At 29.3% G+C, this 17548-nt stretch overlaps 2 protein-coding genes and 1 non-coding gene across 3 annotated transcripts; 2 read left to right on the forward strand and 1 right to left on the reverse strand.

Annotated features, from left to right (window-relative positions):
• Nucleotides 1-681: 681 nt before the first annotated feature.
• Nucleotides 682-3398, forward strand: LOC114367257. The gene is made up of 4 exons (XM_028324407.1): nt 682-805; nt 884-1101; nt 2032-2257; nt 3040-3398. The coding sequence occupies exons 1-4, from the start codon at nt 724-726 to the stop codon at nt 3165-3167; spliced, it is 654 nt and encodes a 217-aa protein (XP_028180208.1). The 5' UTR covers nt 682-723; the 3' UTR covers nt 3168-3398.
• A 1952-nt stretch (nt 3399-5350) lies between these two features.
• Nucleotides 5351-5422, reverse strand: TRNAP-UGG. Its single transcript has one exon. It is a non-coding gene; the product is annotated as a tRNA-Pro (tRNA).
• Nucleotides 5423-12691: 7269 nt separating this feature from the next.
• LOC114367363 (transcription factor MYB13-like) lies at nt 12692-17374 on the forward strand. The gene is made up of 3 exons (XM_028324528.1): nt 12692-12923; nt 13058-13187; nt 16379-17374. The coding sequence occupies exons 1-3, from the start codon at nt 12791-12793 to the stop codon at nt 17118-17120; spliced, it is 1005 nt and encodes a 334-aa protein (XP_028180329.1). The 5' UTR covers nt 12692-12790; the 3' UTR covers nt 17121-17374.
• The last annotated feature ends 174 nt before the right edge of the window (nt 17375-17548 follow it).

Here is a 17548-nt window from a genome sequence, read left to right on the forward strand (position 1 = left end):
TAACTTAACTAATTGAGTTAGATCTCGTTCAGCTTTCTTTGAGAATATAGTAAATAGTAAATGACATTAATTCCATAGATTAAAACACCGATTCATTGTTTTAGAAGTAAATTGCAAAATTATGAATCCGAAGACAAAAACTTGTGGTTAATAAACAAGCAGGTGAATTTTGCTTTTCCACCGCCACAAGTGTTACCCAAGCTTGTAAGGGAAGATTTAGAAAACGCAAGTAAAACAAGTTTAGGTTTGATTTTATGGGGACTAAACACAGAGAGAATTGAAGTTGGTGGCTTGAACTTCAACTGCTGCCCTGTCCTTATGTTTTTCTAGTCTTGTCTTTCATAAATTTTAATCGTGACTAGCAGCAAACCCTTTGACTAATTTCCCTCTAATGAAATTCACCCAACATTTTACACCCATTAATGTGTGCCTCATTCATTTCACTTAATTATGTTCAGTCGTTTATCTCGTTGAAGCTTAATTCTGATTAGGAAAACACATGCAAGAAAAAGGAATGTTCATGCCCACCCTCACTTTATTACGAAAAAAAAAGTGAATGGTAGTGGTTGGTAATGTTCGCTTGGAATTGGAATTTAACAACTAATTAACTATTTCTTGTAGCATAGTGCAAAAGAGGGTAACGTTGCATGCTTGCATTGCTATATAATGTGCTCCAAATTCAACTTTTTTTAAAAATAAAATAAAATTAGATAAGCTTGGAAAATGGCATTGTTCCGTGTGAATGTCAGGCGTTGGATTTTAACCTATGCTATCCTTTACGTTTGTGTATTCGGGAAAAACTTTGGTATGTTATTATTAACCAGAATTGATTAAACTTTTTTATTTTCTTGTGGGTTATGCATTATGCTATAAAATTTGATAGGAAATGCTGATGAGGATGAGTCAGAGGCACAGACAGGTGGTGGTGGATTCGGGGTTGTGGGGGGTGGTTTTGGCGGTGCTGGGGCCGGAGTTGGCAGTGGTGGTGGGTTCGGAGCCGGTGGTGGTACTGGTGGTTTTGGAGCCGGTGGTGGTGGGTATGGTAGTGGTGACCCAGCTCAAATTGTCTCCAAAGCCTTGCTCTGTTTCAATGATAAAAATGTGAGTGTGCAAACTGATTTTTATGTTTATTATTCAAAAAGGCTAGAAATGCATGCAAGCACAGATAGTACTTAAGACAAAAATATGAATTTTCTCTTACTGCTCAGTTACTTTTTTAAACTTCAATTTTTGCACTCACTTTTTTCCTCTCTTTTTATTTTATTAAATCTATCACTTTTTTCCTTCATTTCAAAATTATGGAAAGGCAATTTTTTTCCTTAAAACAATATCTATGCAAAAAATACTAATAATACACTCTTTTGGAACACTTTCTTTACTAGTATTTGACTGAAATTATGCAAGAAATACTAGAGATAGATTCTTTAAAAAAAAATAAAATTCTCTTTTGTTATATGATTAAAATTTATTAAAAATTATAAAATTTTATAAGTTTTACTAATGAGTCTCATTTATGATCATATAATAGTTAATAAATTTTAACTAATTATCGAGAGTGTTAAAAGGAAAAAAGTGTGTCAAAAAATATATTATTATTACTGCTCATGAAAAAATTATTAAGTGTTTGATGGTTTACATTAATTTTTATATAACATGTAATCTTATATTATTAATTCTTTATTGCAAATTAAAAAAATTAAATTCATGTGTCATGTAGAGATTACTCGAATTATAAACATCTAGTAATAAAAAAACTATCTAATAATTTCTTTTTCTCGACTCTATAAATTTTATAGTTTTCCAACTTATTACCTTACATTTTTTGTTTTGTGTTGCTAATCTCCTTAAATTTGGGTTAAGTAAAAAAAATGTTATAATCATCATTAAAGTTGTAGTTAATAAGCTTAAAATCATAGCTAAACTCAGAGTTTAACACTTTTTCAGATATTCTACTCCATTATGCATATATATATATATATAACATAGGTTAAAATATTTCTCATATATTTTGTTATTTTGGTGGGGTCTCAGATTTATCGAAGCTGTGAAGAGACGTGTAGATTGAACGAGAATGGAAACCTGAACGTGCCCGCAGAGAAAACTGATACATTCTGCGAAGGACCATGTCTCTCGGAGACAAACTTGGTCCTCAATTGCCTGGACAACGTTTTCAGCAACTTCATATTTTACAACAGGGCAACCATACAAGACATCAGAGAAACAATTGAAGCAGGATGTGGCTATGGCCCTCAAAGAGGTATATCGTACGTGGTTTTTATTGCATGCTATGATTCATTGGAGACTAAAACAACTTTATTATTTTAGGTTTAATATGTTTGTATGTTCATGCAATCTAATCCCGACCTGTAAGTTTGTTTGGATGAAACTTTTTTGAAGTGCACAGTTTACTTTACCAACACTTGTTTATTTATTTATTTTATTTTTTAGTACCGATACTGATTGATAAAAATTATAACGACTTGTATCTCTTAATCAAGTGATTCAAGATTGAAATCTTAATTTAGATATAGAATAAGTTATCTTAAAGAATATTCATCTTATAAGTATTTATGTCTCTGTAAAAGATTAATCATTGCTCATCGATTATTTTGTAAAAAAAATATATTTTATAGAATAAAATGAGTATTTTTAGTTATTAAAAAAAATAATTTACAATTTTATGCATGTGTTTATGTCTTTATGATAAGTCATGGATATGTTGAAATGTCAACACCTGATCTTCTCATCAATCATTTAGATTACTTACTTTACTCTTATCTTTTTTAAAGTTTTGAAAATAATTCATATTTTAATTCGGTTATAACATAACATGCATCGAACCATATTATATATTATGTCACAGTGGTCTATACATCATTAATAGTAATGATAAAAATCATTTTCAAAATAATAAATTTTTAGACTCAAAATCAATAAATTCTTTCAAAACAATTAAAATAAAAGTTATAATTTTTTATGAACAAAAATATATTTAATTCTTATCATCTATTGATAAATGGGGGGGCTGCATTCATGCAGGAAACTTCAATGTGGCTGAGCACATTCAGAGAGAAGAAAGCAAAGCCCCAAAGGCTACTAGCCATGTTGCAATGGGACTTGCTATTATCGTAATGAGACGCGCTCTAATGCCTCTGAATTTTACATGATATTACGTTGATAAGAATTATTTATGCTTGTCATCAGTTTGATGTGTACTTAATTACTGATATGTAGCTGCTTATAGAAGGGGAAAATATTTTAGGTTATGGTCGTTGTATTATACTGTATTTTCCCTTCGCTGTATAAGTTATAGATGTGTACATGTGGAACACATTACGATAAATAAATTTTGTAGTATATGGGCATATATTATACGTCAGTTTTAGTTTAATTAGTTATACCTAATTCTTTGACATCTGCAAAGAGTCCTATTTTGATCTCTTGGTTTCAATAGCTTCTATTAATGTTTACAAGTCGTAGCTTTTAAAGAGCTACGATTCAAAACCAAAATGGGGTCAAAATCGTGCATTTACAAGCTTAGGAGAGTAAAATTGTAAATAGAGTACTACTTCTGAATCTTTTATTTGTTTTAGACAAATAATCTATTAGTCTAATGACTCTAAACTTTATTAAACAAACATAACAATAGAAAAAAGAAAATAAAAACAACAGCAATAAAATTAATAAAGAAAGAAGGTGCAGCAGTGATGAGCTACAATGACCCCAATGTCAAGATTTTTAAAATATTTATGACTGTGATATGACTGAAATTATAGCTACATCAATCACATTTATCTATAATTTTTTACAATATCAATCACAGCTACTGTACTATAAAATCTTGCCAACAATACTCATTTTCAACGCATTTCTGCATAAAACATTTACTGATGAAGTTTTATTCTCTTTTTCAATGTGTTAATTAGCCTTCTACCAAATAGGCAAATACTGTGTGCCATGATCAACAAATAATTATTTCCTTTATGCATGTTATGGAGCTGGATGAAGGTGTTACAGTTTGCAAGGACGGAATAAAATGCTCATAAAAATGTACTCTTGGGCCACTCAGTAGGAGTTGTTCGGGCCTCTTGTGACCTTCTGTTGACAAAATAGAATATCTGATTTAATCTCTTATCATAACACGTACAATAATCACCTAGTGGTGATGATTCTTGCTACCATCAATGAATACAACATAACACGTAATCTAAATTAAAATATTTTCCTAGAATTAAGCCAAATTAATCAAAATTAATTATCTTATTTGTAGCCATAATATTATAATTAGTTGTAATTTATAATCTTATTAAAATTAGATTATTTCTCAACAAATATATTGTTAGTGATAACTATGTTGGATTCGCTTTCTCTTTGGTTATTACGAAAACCTTGTGTTTAAGATGTTTGAATCGTGATGACCTAATAATACCTAATCCTTTTAAATTAAAGATAAAAACAAAAACACTAATATAGGTCATTGATGATAAATTAATAATCACTTTGGATTTTTTTTTATTATGACAAGATCGAATCTCATATTTTACAAAACACTTGTGCCATAACAATTTAGTCATTCCTACCTTTGCAAAACAAAGGATGAACTATTCTCTTTAATTTGCATTTTTTTTTTAAAAAAAAACTAATCAATCCACAAGTACTTTTGTATAAAGAATTGCATAACTTTAATTTCTCATTACATTTGGGAATACAAAGAAGGGACCACTATTGTGGATTAAAAAAATAATTTTAGAAATTTTCTCTTGATTGAAAAATAATAAAATTGACTTTAATTGAAGATTCTTGTATTTACAAAATACTAGTAAATAAAAATATTTAAAATTTATATTTTATCTTTTAAAAATGGATAAAATAATTATTTTTAAAGTTTTCTTAATTTTACATATTTGATTAGAAGTAAACTAATTTGAAACCAACATTAAAATGTTTTCTAATCAGTTCTCGAATCTAGATGGATTTATTATGGTCTATGTAATTTTGATCTGACTCCGTAAAAGGGTTTTGCTATTCCCACCTTTACAATTGCTATTCCCACCTTATGCATTGTGAGTTCTAAAAACACTCCTCACAAAAGCGTGATTACGTTGAAATTCACAATAAAATTGTGTTTTTGCTATGCATATTTTTTAAATAGAAACGCGATTTTATTATGTATTTCATCACAACAAAATCAAATTCCTATCTTAAATATTTTTTTTAAAAAAAATGGATAAATGAACTGAACAATTTTGAAAAGAAAAAATACTTTATTAGATTGGGCTTTAGAAGAATATAACCCAGAGGCCAGAGCTACAGTTGCTGTTCTTGCGTGAGGAACAAAATATTTTAAAAGGGGGCATTCCGAGAATCGAACTCGGGACCTCTCGCACCCAAAGCGAGAATCATACCACTAGACCAAATGCCCTTGTTTGATAAAGTTATTAGTTATATATATATATATATATATATATATATTAAATATACATTATTTCATCTTATTTCACATTTTCAATTATCTAGAATGTAAAATATTAACAATTGAACTATTACTGAACACTGTTTCCCACTATTCACGTAAGAAAATGTTATCTGACTGTTCATGTAAAATTGATTTTGCGGTGTGAATTTGAAAAACCAATTTTAGATTTTTCTGCTCTACAAGTTGATATGACTGTGCAGCCAAGGTAACGGTTTATGTTAGGAGAGGTTTTTGTTATCCAAACAAAAATCTGGACCAAATGGAGGCTGTATATATAGAAATTTTGCCTAAGGATGTAGGCTGTGATTAATAAAACAAATGAAAGTTGAAGAAATTGTTGAAAATTGAGAAGGCTGCGAAGCAAAGCCCTAAGAGATACTTCAATTGAAAAGTGGAACTAAGGTTGTAGAGTAATTTGCACATGATTAAATATCTAGGTATTAGTTGTAATGTCTTTGAATAGAACTCAATTAGTTCTTTGTTTCTAAAACCAAGCTTTACCACTAATGTGATCATTCAATTTTTATTATTTTATAGATTTTACCACCCATGTTTTATTGTTATGAATTTTATCATCTAATTTTTATTATTTTATGAATTTTACCATCCAATTTTTTTTATGCATTTTATCATTACATTGATAATAAAGCTATGTCGTATTATTTTTTCCTTAAGGGTGAGTTTAGTTGTGTGAAAGATAAAAGAATAGAAGATAATTGAGATTAAATATTTGAAATAAGTAGAGAGAAAGAGGTGTGAGATCCATACTATTTTTTGAAAAATTTCTCATGAACAATATTTTTTTCCCCACAACCAAACCAAGGCTAAACATTTTTTTTGACATGTCAACCATGGTAAATATAAAATTCACAAAAATAAAAGTTAAATGGTAAAATTCAAAAAATTATAAAAATTAGATGATAAAATTTACCATTAAACCTTCTTTTATTGATAACTAATTCAGAAACCAAAAAGAAAAACAATATGAAAATACTAAGCACGAATAATGACAAATCTTACGTGTAAACATTTAATTTTGGAAACAATTTTTTCACCTCATTCTCACTTTAATTGGTTATGTACTCATAGACTACAAAAATAGAATAATTAATAAGACGCGTTAATTTGAGTTCCCTAAAATAAGATTTTAAATTTAAGTCTTGTGAATAAAAAAATAATTAAAAAAGAAAAATCTCAGTAAATATTCTTTATTAATGATATAGTAAAAAAAAAAAAAAAAGTCTACCAAAATAATTCTTGTCATTATTTTTGTGGGACTTTCTCATGCTAAAATAGGAACTATATATGAACTGAAATAGCCTCAACCGACAAGTTTTTTTAACTTTCTATGGACAAGGCCTAAAATATTAATCGACATTACATATTTATGTCACTGTATCCTTTGGTACTGTCCATCCGTCAGCGGCAAAACAACTCAATTGCACCTAACAGCCTCTTGTGTCCATATTTCGTATACATTGGTAGTTAATAGCCAACTCCATTGGACAGCCAAAAATTATTCAAGTATTATGTCTTATGGTACATTTTAAGCCACAAAATTCAAACTGAAGGAACGAATCACATAGAAAAAATAGGAGACACCCATGCATATTCCAATGGCTCCCCATATTGCTGGCTATCACGATTTTAAACCGTGGTTGCAGTTACCATGCCGGTAAAGTCAAAAAACTTATATAAAACTTTTATATTACGAATAATTATAGAAAAATACAATTGTAATTATGATTGTAATGCGATTGTGATAAATCAAAATATTTTTATATTGCGTTCGCAATAATGACTGGAGACTGTAATTTAAAAATCATACTAACTATATACCTCTTGTTCCACACACTTGCATGCGTGGACGTTTCTCCTTAATTTAAATCATGCATTCATTCACCATCACCTTTTGCTTTGGACAAAGAAAACATTCCTAACAGCAACTACTACAACAGATTGGTACTTAAAACACCATGGCCACTGAGATGTTATGCAAAGAAAACGTTCAGCACAGCATTTACTACAGATTGGTACTAATTAAATACTACTATGGCCACTGAAAAACTTGTTGGTACCCATAACATACGGTGTACACTCTCAATCTTCTAGCAGCTAGGTCTAAGTCTGTTAGCACACAGCCATATCTCTCACCTTATGCATTGGTGGTTATCGTCAACATGGCATGTGAACCTATTAAATGCTTTGCCAAATGAAGGGTCATATTGATGTTGACAAATTAAATTCACTACTCTAACAAACTAGATGACTTGTACACGAGTCAATCAAAATTACATTAAATTCCTTTATGTAGATCAGAGAGTACGTAGGGCGAAAAAAATATCATGTCTTTCACCTTTACCATTACGTGCAAATCGGGATGCTAGCTAGGAAGGTTAGGTCATATGATATTATGACAAAAGTAAAGATCGATGGAGATAGAAAATAACGACTGGACAATTCCTATTTATTTCCATATTTGACAACTCAAGACTCAAGAGTTCTTAGATAACTGAAAAGTCAACAAATTATTATTTATGTCCATAACTGACAACTTGCTAGCCCTTTTCAATTTTCCATAATAGACAACTATCAGCCCTTTTCAATATGTTCTTGTACTTATAATTTAACGTGGTTCAATTCAATATGTATATATTTATAAATGACAAAGTATGTTATGAAAAACATTATGATACTTTATACAGTTCTAAATATTAATTCCTCTATAGTCATTTTCTTTTTATTCCATTTCAATGTCCTATATGATCATGTCTCATTCTAAATCTTTGCAACTCTTAATAATTAATTGATTGAATTCCACAGTCTGATGGAAAGCATTATTTAAATTTTGCCAAAAAATATATTAAACTAAAGATTTTTATTTGAAAAGCATTATCTATCATATCATGATATATATTTATTAAAACTCAAGTAAAAATAAATAAATATCAACAAAATAAGAAGCTAACCATAATTTTTCAAAATGAGTTTAATGGATATATGCAATTATATATTGTGAGTGTAAAAGATTTTACACTATCAATCAATTAAAAATCAGTTTTATGGTGACTTTTAAGATTATTATCAAAATCAACAAACTTATCATACATAATAATTTGTAATAAAATAATAGTGCAAAAAATTACATATTCTTTTTTCTCTTTCAAAATATCAGCAATGTGCCGGTCATTAATCGCGTAGGACATACTAAAGGGAAAACATTCATATATTTTTTTAGAGTTTTTATAACATTTGTAAAAATTATACTCCTATGAAAATATATCGAAAACAAAGTTTCTTGGGAAAACCATAATTTCACACTGATAAAAAAAAGAAAAACTATATATGGTTAGAACATATATATATATATATATAAACTCAATTTTATTATTGTATTGATTAATTTGAAGTACCTTAAAAAAATCTTATAATTTTTTAATTTCCCTTTATGATTTTTTTCTTTCATTATGTGTCAAACATATATTAATATTAATAATGATTAACATTTTACCATTCAAATCACATTCATTATATTTGTCATCATATACAACAGAATATACCGACAAGTCATTAGTCTGACTCTTGAAACAAAATATTGAATCGAGTTTTATAAATAGAAGAAAATATTATTAGAATGAAATATCCAACTATAAGTGATCAATCACCTTTCCATTAAAAATCAATTAGTTATTGACCGTGAATATTTTGTGTCATTTTCAATGGAAAAAAAAATATTGTTCAAGATCTCTCTTCTTTCTTTAGTTCAATTCCTATACAATTTCAACAAATATATTTAATTGCAAAATTTTAAAATAACATTAATATCTTGTGGAGATTGGTTAATTGTTTTCGATCTATGCCCTAATTTGGTCGACCTGGAAAAGCTCAAGTTCAAACTTGGGGTTGCTAACATATCTAATGCTACATTTTATGACTGGTACGTACGTGCAGCAATCGAGGGTATGGGTGGGTGGGTGGTTTTGCTGTTATGTGAGGATATGATGAGAAATATTGAATGCTAGATTTTTCTCAAATTTCTGTTTCTACGTATTTGTAAAGATTAGAATATTCTTTGTAATTCTTTTTAATAAAATTATTCAATGCTAATAAGAAAACAGAAAAAAAAAATATAAGCAAAAATATATATTGCAACTCAACATATATAATAATTTTATATGTAATGTACTGGCTAGAAAAAATTATATATTGCAGTTGTAATATTCGAATAGGGTTACTTAAAAAAATTTATATTGCAATGTGAAAATGTTCACGAGGCACATGTAATAAGTGCATATAAAAGAAAGTGTATGGTAAAATAAGATGAATGTGGTGTTGCAACTTGCAAGTTCATATAATAGTAGGTGGAGCTCCGCTTGGTCTCTTTCACAGTTGGTGTGTGTAGTGGATGTGGAAGATGCAGCGGTGGCAGTCATTGGTTTTTGTTTACACTAAGAAAATCTTTCGACCTATAGTTGAAAATTAATTAATTCTATTTTATCTCTTTTAACAAAAAAAAATTCATACACATAATCAAATTAAACCTTAACTAACATACTTAAGAAATTCAATTATCTACCTATACTAGACCTCCCCTTTCCAATTCCCTGATTTAATTTGTTGCTAGTTGAAGTCCCAATGTTTGTGATGAGGAAGATCCAAAATAATGTTCTGAAGTAGAGCACATGGGTGGCAGGGTGTTTAATAGGGAACTTAATTTTGCCTAGGTGATGGGGATTCATTTGAGATTTTCTTCCTCTCATTATGGTCTTTGAGAAATGAGAGGGAAATCTTGTTGGATAGCAGCAAGCTACGTATATATAAGTATGGATAGATTTTTTTTTTATAAAGAAATGAAAATAAAAAGATAAAATAAATTTATTTTTTATTTATTAAAATCAATTTATACATTTTATTTTTTAGAAAATTTAAATGAAAAGACTCTTTAAAAGTTAAAGTAGCTTTATAATAAATGGTTAAGGATATAGAAAAAAAATATTTAATGTTTCATTAGTATTCTAAAATGACAATAAAAATGTGACAATATTTGTTTTTTTTTTTGGCTAAAGCATTAAACAAAATGGGATGGAGGTAATATTTACCCTTTACCAGCTGGGTTATGCGTGACTATGTTAATTGTCAAAACATTTGAACTAAATGTCATTATGGAACGGATGCATCAGGTTGCTCACTATAATTATTATCTTCCCCAGTTTTCCCTTGATCTGGCTGTTCAAAATGAATAGTGTGTTTGGATAACACCAACAATTAATTTCACTTGCTCCTCGAAATTATGGTAGTGTAGTAAAAAATAAAAGTAAGTATTTATTACTTAGTCTATACCATGAAAAAGTAATTAATTATTTTTCAGTATGAATTTAAACACACTAGAAGTTAATATGAACTCGTGTTAAAAATGCATACTTAAAGGTTATAACTAGCATATTTGGTCACACCTTATCAGACATATTTGATGTGAAAAATAATGTATTTTTTATATTATGTTTGGATAGCTATCAAAAGTAACTATTTGATGTTTCAAAAGTAGAATTAAAATTGATTATGGAAAAATTGAATTTAATCCAAATACTATAAATATTATTAGTTGGAAGGGATAATTATGACATCTTTTTATGTATTTAACGTGACTTTTTACTTTCGGAATAGATTTTCAAACACGTTTAATCTCTCAAGAATAGAAATAAACATTTACATATAAGTCTCATTTAATTTTTATAGCGGCCAAAATGAATCTTGTTGAGTTTTAACTAGGGATAATATCTTTAACTTAGTCCCAATTAGTGTATCTTTATCTTGAAGTCAATTAAAGTATTTATAATTTGATGTCAGTTAAAGTATCTTTAACTTTGTTTTGACCAAAGTATTAAAAAAGTAGGTCAAATAATTTAAATTTAAGGCCCATCAACCAATCCTAACTCACAAGAAAAGTTTATCTTTTTTATCGACAAATATTAATTATCAACTATTAGTAGCAGAGAAAATCAAACTCATGACCTTTTTTTTCATTCTTCTCTTTTTCTTTTACCATTAAACCAACCTTATAACTCCTATAAGAAAAAATTGTCCTAACTTTTTAAATTTTACTTTTTAAGGCTCTATTTGTTTGAAGAACAAGAGGAAAAAATGTAAAGAAATGAACAATAAAATGATGTGAGAGCATCTTTAATGGAGAAAACCATTTTGAATTCTTGAATCACTTTTTGTAGATCTCATGATGTCACATAGGATGCAAGAATTTTTGTCATTTTTCCTCTAATGGAAGAACTCAATTTAGATTTTTGGATTTTACTTATATAGAAAAAAAAAAAAAAAGAACCACTATTTTCTCTCAAATGACATTAAAAAAAATAATACTTTTGATAAAAATAAAATTTTTGAGAGTTCTTTTCCTTAAACTCAACCTCCAACGTAGAGAACTCTTAAACAAAAATAGTAATAAATCTAGTAAACTTGAGTTCTTGAGCTCTAGAACTCAATTGAAAAACTCTTATTAAAGATGTTAGAACTAAGTTAAAAAACTCTTATTAAAGATGCAGACTCACACTTTTATATTTTATTTTAATTCAAAAAGTTGATGGGCCTATGGGGTGATCCTAAGAACTTTTCGGTCCTAAGATAGTTTATATGTCAATCATTTGCTCTTATGGGCCATTTTGACCCTAATCCACATGTAAGGATAGAAAACAACAAATAAATAAGTTATGAAAGAGTAATAATATTTAAACATTTTTAAATTTTAAACATTTCATTTACATATCTTATTTTTTTTTATGTCTCTTTCTATTACATCATATCATTTATCTCATAGCTATATTTATCTTTGTTTTTCTTTTTTCCTTCCGGAGGTCTTGAATAGATATTTGGGTGTACAAATATTTATCCTTTATGAAAGTAGGTTTGATGTGGGTCGTGAAAACATATATTTCCCATTCATTGCTCAGACATTACAGCGGCCTCAAAGAGAAAATGCATTACTAGTTTACTACTACCTCTACTACAATGATATTTATCTTGTGGTGGCCACGCTCGTAACTAGTTATAATGGTAACTCCGAAAAAGGAGAAAAGGGCAGTGTACTTTAACCTGCTAAAAAGTGCAACTTTTCACTGAAGGGTTCAGATCCACCATTAATTACCACTACACATGTCATTGTTCCCATTTCCTTTATATACTGCTACAGTGTTGCATCCCTTCCCACATCCATTCAATAGTAGTAGCTAATGAGTAATCTATGCCTGAGTGTGTGAGAGTTAGTACTTTGTGAGTGTTTGTGTTTCATCAGAAACATTTTTTTAAATGGGGAGATCTCCTTGCTGTGAGAAAGTGGGGTTGAAGAAAGGAAGATGGACTGCAGAAGAGGATAAAATCTTAACTGATTACATTCAAGAAAATGGTGAAGGCTCGTGGAAAATCTTGCCCAAGAATGCAGGTATATATATACATACATTGTAAAATTATTTTTTTGGGTAGGCTACATTGTAGAATTATGTACTTGCGATTTAATTAATGATTTCATGTTGTATTGGTGTTAATTTTTTTTTTTAATCTTACAAAATGAATTAGGTTTGTTGAGATGTGGGAAGAGTTGTCGACTGAGATGGATCAACTATTTGAGAGCTGACGTGAAGAGAGGTAACATCACTCCTGAGGAAGAAGAGATCATTGTCAAGTTGCATGCTGTTCTTGGTAATAGGTGATGCTTCGCACCCTCATATCAAATGCCTTTAATTATTTACTTTATACTATATAATTTCTGAATACCAAATGCTGAATTTTTTTTCTAAAAAATTGTTCCCTAGAAAGGCTTAATTAACCTACTGAGACAATTGGATCCACAATTCTTATGATAATTGACTTACAATTAAATTATACGCATTGAGTTCGATCCTGATATAATTAAAAGCATTCAACAAAACCTACAGAGACATCTTTTAAAAATAAAATTGTAAGGTTAATACAAGTGTTGAAACAATTAGCCTAACAATATATATTGCAACCGACTTAAAATCAAAACATTAGTAATAAAAGAAATAAGAATGACCTAGGCCACACATACATGGAGACAACTACTGCTTCCATATACAAAAGTCCCACAATATTTTAAGAATAAAGACAAATTATCCCTTAAATTAATAGTGTGTTTTTTTAGGACAAACTATAAGACCCACATGAAAGAATAAATTATGCTTCGTCATACATTAGCAATTGACTAAAAGAACGACAATGATTGTTTGAGGTCACTCTCGTCTCCAAGACAAAACTAACGAGACAGAAAGAGAAAGTTAGATATATTTTTCCAACAGTAAATCTGTGAGGGAATGTTGGTTTCACTGTACCCTTCTTCAATTCCTCACAAACCATACGGGTTCTGTGAGCCAACGAACACTCACCATAATAATAATGGAACGTGGCATTAATTATGAAATGATGTATCTAAAGAAAAAGTAAAAATATCAAAGGAATTATGGCCGGGTCACCATAACATTGCCAAGCAATAATTCTAAATTCCTATAAGAAAATTTTCTTGGTAAGTAAATAAAAATATTAAATTGATTAATAAAAGATATTGAAAGAAGATATACTACTGCTTCAGAAAAAATATCAACAATGCAAGGCAATTTTTTTTTTTTAAGAAAATGGTTTATAGTTTATAATCATATATACATGAACAGAAATAAGTATTTTGAAAACGTAACGAAAATAAGGTGAAGCAAATAATGAAAGAAAAAACAATGACTAACTTTTTTACAACAATAATAATATGCTCTTCATCAAATTTAAAACATAATTTATAATTTTAGTTATGTTTAATTTAATTTTATAGTACAACTTACCACGAGTGATTTTTAGAAACGAGGCAGGTGTTAGGTAGATCTCTGTTACATTCACACGGCCAAGGTGGACCTATTCACTGCATTTGATACGGCTTCAACTACTGTACCAAATTCTTAGGAATGAGTTAATTGTATGCATTTATTTGGCTTAGATATTTCCTCTTTTGCAGTCAGAAAAAAATATTTTTTTATTTTCTGTACCAAAAGAAGCCATTTCCTCTTTCTTTATGACTTTATCACAACGTCAACATTTACTACTTTAAAGTTGTAGTATATTTTAAATTATTTATTATTCAAAAATTGAAAAACTAATAATAATTTTTAACTTAATTTTTATATTTTTATTAATTAAAATTTGAGAGTATTAATATAGTAGTATTTTGTTTATATGTAATTATATTTTTAAAAAACAATGATACTTAATATGCATTTTCAGTTATATATAAAAATTAATTATTTTAAATAATAAATAGTTACAAATATCGGAATATGGACTTTTTCATGTTATTTTTTTTTTACATCTTTTTCACAATATAACTTTGTTGCAAGTACTTGTAACAAAAAAAAAAAAAACAATATAAACTTTTGCATAGGTTTACACTTACAACTGAAAGACATTGATGATGGATTTTTTTACGGACTGATTTTATTAAATATTTTTTACTCAAGTTTATATTTTGTAGAAACGTGTTTTTCTCTTGATTTAAGAAAAGTTAAAATTAACAAAATCAAAGATATTTTTAATCCAAAATTTAAAGATTAATGCGTTATACAATAAACCTTATGTTTTTTTTATATATATATATATAAAAAAAAAACTTAAGCACCAAAGAAGTTATTTGTACTTTACCCAAATTAATTGGATAGAATATTTTGCAAATAATTACTTGCTCGCTGTCTATACGATCATACTCGTAGTATGTAAGGGTCACTAAACAGAGTTAGGTATCAGGACAGTTGGTCAATTTAGGTTTGGTTTGTATAAGTAACTTAGTTTGCATGGCTACTATACGGAGTTAGGTAAAAGGGCAAACATGATCCATTTAGGTTAGGTTTGTATTGAGTTGGGTATAAGGGCCAACTTGATCCACTTAGGTTTCATTTGTATTGAGGTAGGTACAAACACAACATATCCATTTAGGTTTGGTTTGTATTGTTTAAGCGGAATTTTTGTTTGCACTCCTCGCCTTTTTATTTTTTCTCTTCATTCCCCAAGTTTTTTTTAGTTTTAGTATATTATATTTTCAAAATACTTCTATTCTCCTGATCTTTACTCTCACCCTTTGTAGGAGTGGTGACAAAGTATTGACCCATCCTGTTTTATAATGCGGTATCTTTAATGTGTCAAAGACATCTAGGAAGGCTAACTCATAATGTTTAGGAGTTGGCTAGGGAACTAGGCCTCCTCCCCCCCAAAAAAAAAGTTTAAGCTTCTTATTTTAACAATAATTCAAATTGGAAAATTTAGTTAAAGGACATAAGTATGTTATTAACTTCGCCTAAATTTGAATATACACTTTCCTTTTAGTGGACTTGATTTTAACAATAACAATAGATGTGTATTTTGAAGAATACTAAAAACAAATTAATATCAATCATATTGACTCCAATGATTTTTCCTAACAATAAACATTCTCCAATGATTTTTCCTAACAATAAACATTCTTTTCTTTAACATGGGACATTTCAAATTACTTAAGTCAATAATATATTTTCTTTAAGAAATAAATAATGTTGACCTAAGGAGTCAACCTGACCGGGCTTATTGATAGCCCATTGGGTTGGTGGGTTAAATGAGAGAAGTTGAAGGAGTTAGTGGGTTGAAGCACCTAACCTGGCTGGTGAATTTTAGTGAATTAGACAGGCTGGCCTGCTGGACCTGACACTTTTCCATCCCTTACCCTCTTTTCCTTCCTATATCCCTTTCCTTTTTTCTATGTATGCATGTATGTGTGATCCACATTTTCAGAAGCCATTTAACTTTCGAGTTGCAGTTGTTATTTTCCTCTTTTTTGTTTTCATGTGAACTTACAAGAACGTTTGATTGTAGGTGGTCTGTGATAGCTGGACATTTACCAGGAAGAACAGACAATGAGATAAAGAACTATTGGAACTCTCACCTTAGGAGAAAGATCTATTGCTTCATGAGATCTCTAAATGAGTCTCTTCCACCCATTGACATGGCTGCTATAAACTCTGCCACATCCAAGAGAAGAGTTCGCGGTTCAAGAAACAAGCCAACCACAGAAGAGGAAAAGAACATTGCTTTGAGCCAAAACTCCTTTGAGTCAATGCCTAGTTGCAACAGAGAAGAAGGTGAAGAAATTTCCATGATGGATGCTTGTTATGAAATGGAGGGCATTACAGTTAGTAGCAAAGCTGCATCATACCCCAGTCTTGAAGACAGCTTGGGACCATATCATCATTGGTCTGATGATGAAATCATGAAACTTAGTAACATGTTTGAAAATGGGGTGCTTGTGAATCCATGTGGTAATGATTTAACCCTTAAGGAGGAGCCTAATGGAAATGAATGTGGCCAGATGAATGTGGATGTAATGGGAACAGATCAAAGCAAGAACAATGGTGTTTGGAACTCATCAAATGGAGAGAGTGGAGAATGGTACCCCAATTGTTCATCAGTGAATTCTGTCATTGATTATCAGTGGTCTGATTGGGACATGGGAGGAAGTGTTCAATCCAATAATCAGTGGAATCTTTGTGATGACCAAGTGATGAATTGCTTGTGGAGTACTGGCATTGGTGAAATAAATTATGGTTTTCATCCATAATCCTAATCAGTTGCACAAAATTGCTTGCAATTAAGTTGTTTATATATAGTACGCAATTTTATTTTATAATAGCTTCGTGGGATTAGGCTGGGGGAAATTTAATTAGAAGTGAAAGGGGGTTACTTGATTTGTCAGTGATTTGTGCAATTTGCAAGATGTCATATATAAGATTAAAATCTATGTTGTCGTTGTACTGAAAATAAATAATTAAAGTGTATCAATATATATGATGTACTAAAATAAAAGTCGTTATTTGAAACCATGATAGTAACATTTATTTGTGTTCCTTATATATTGGGAGAATTGTTTGTTTTTGTAAAGCTGCTCTGATATTTAAATTCATAAGCATTAGTGTTAGGGAAAATATTTAATGGGAAATAAAATAGAAGTAGAAAGGAACAAATTTATATGAAAATAAAAAAGGCTTT

This window comes from Glycine soja, chromosome 9 (assembly GCF_004193775.1).
Source record: "Glycine soja cultivar W05 chromosome 9, ASM419377v2, whole genome shotgun sequence".
In the NCBI taxonomy this organism is placed as follows: Eukaryota; Viridiplantae; Streptophyta; class Magnoliopsida; order Fabales; family Fabaceae; genus Glycine; species Glycine soja.

Bases quoted from the DNA above. Each gene is read 5' to 3' on its own strand.
- LOC114367363 (XM_028324528.1), top strand. From the start codon at position 12,791: ATGGGGAGATCTCCTTGCTGTGAGAAAGTGGGGTTGAAGAAAGGAAGA. The intron at 12,924-13,057 runs GTATATATATAC...AAAATGAATTAG, and splicing joins AATCTTGCCCAAGAATGCAG to GTTTGTTGAGATGTGGGAAG. The intron at 13,188-16,378 runs GTGATGCTTCGC...GTTTGATTGTAG, and splicing joins CATGCTGTTCTTGGTAATAG to GTGGTCTGTGATAGCTGGAC.
- LOC114367257 (XM_028324407.1), top strand. From the start codon at position 724: ATGGCATTGTTCCGTGTGAATGTCAGGCGTTGGATTTTAACCTATGCT. The intron at 806-883 runs GTATGTTATTAT...AAAATTTGATAG, and splicing joins TGTATTCGGGAAAAACTTTG to GAAATGCTGATGAGGATGAG. The intron at 1,102-2,031 runs GTGAGTGTGCAA...GTGGGGTCTCAG, and splicing joins TCTGTTTCAATGATAAAAAT to ATTTATCGAAGCTGTGAAGA.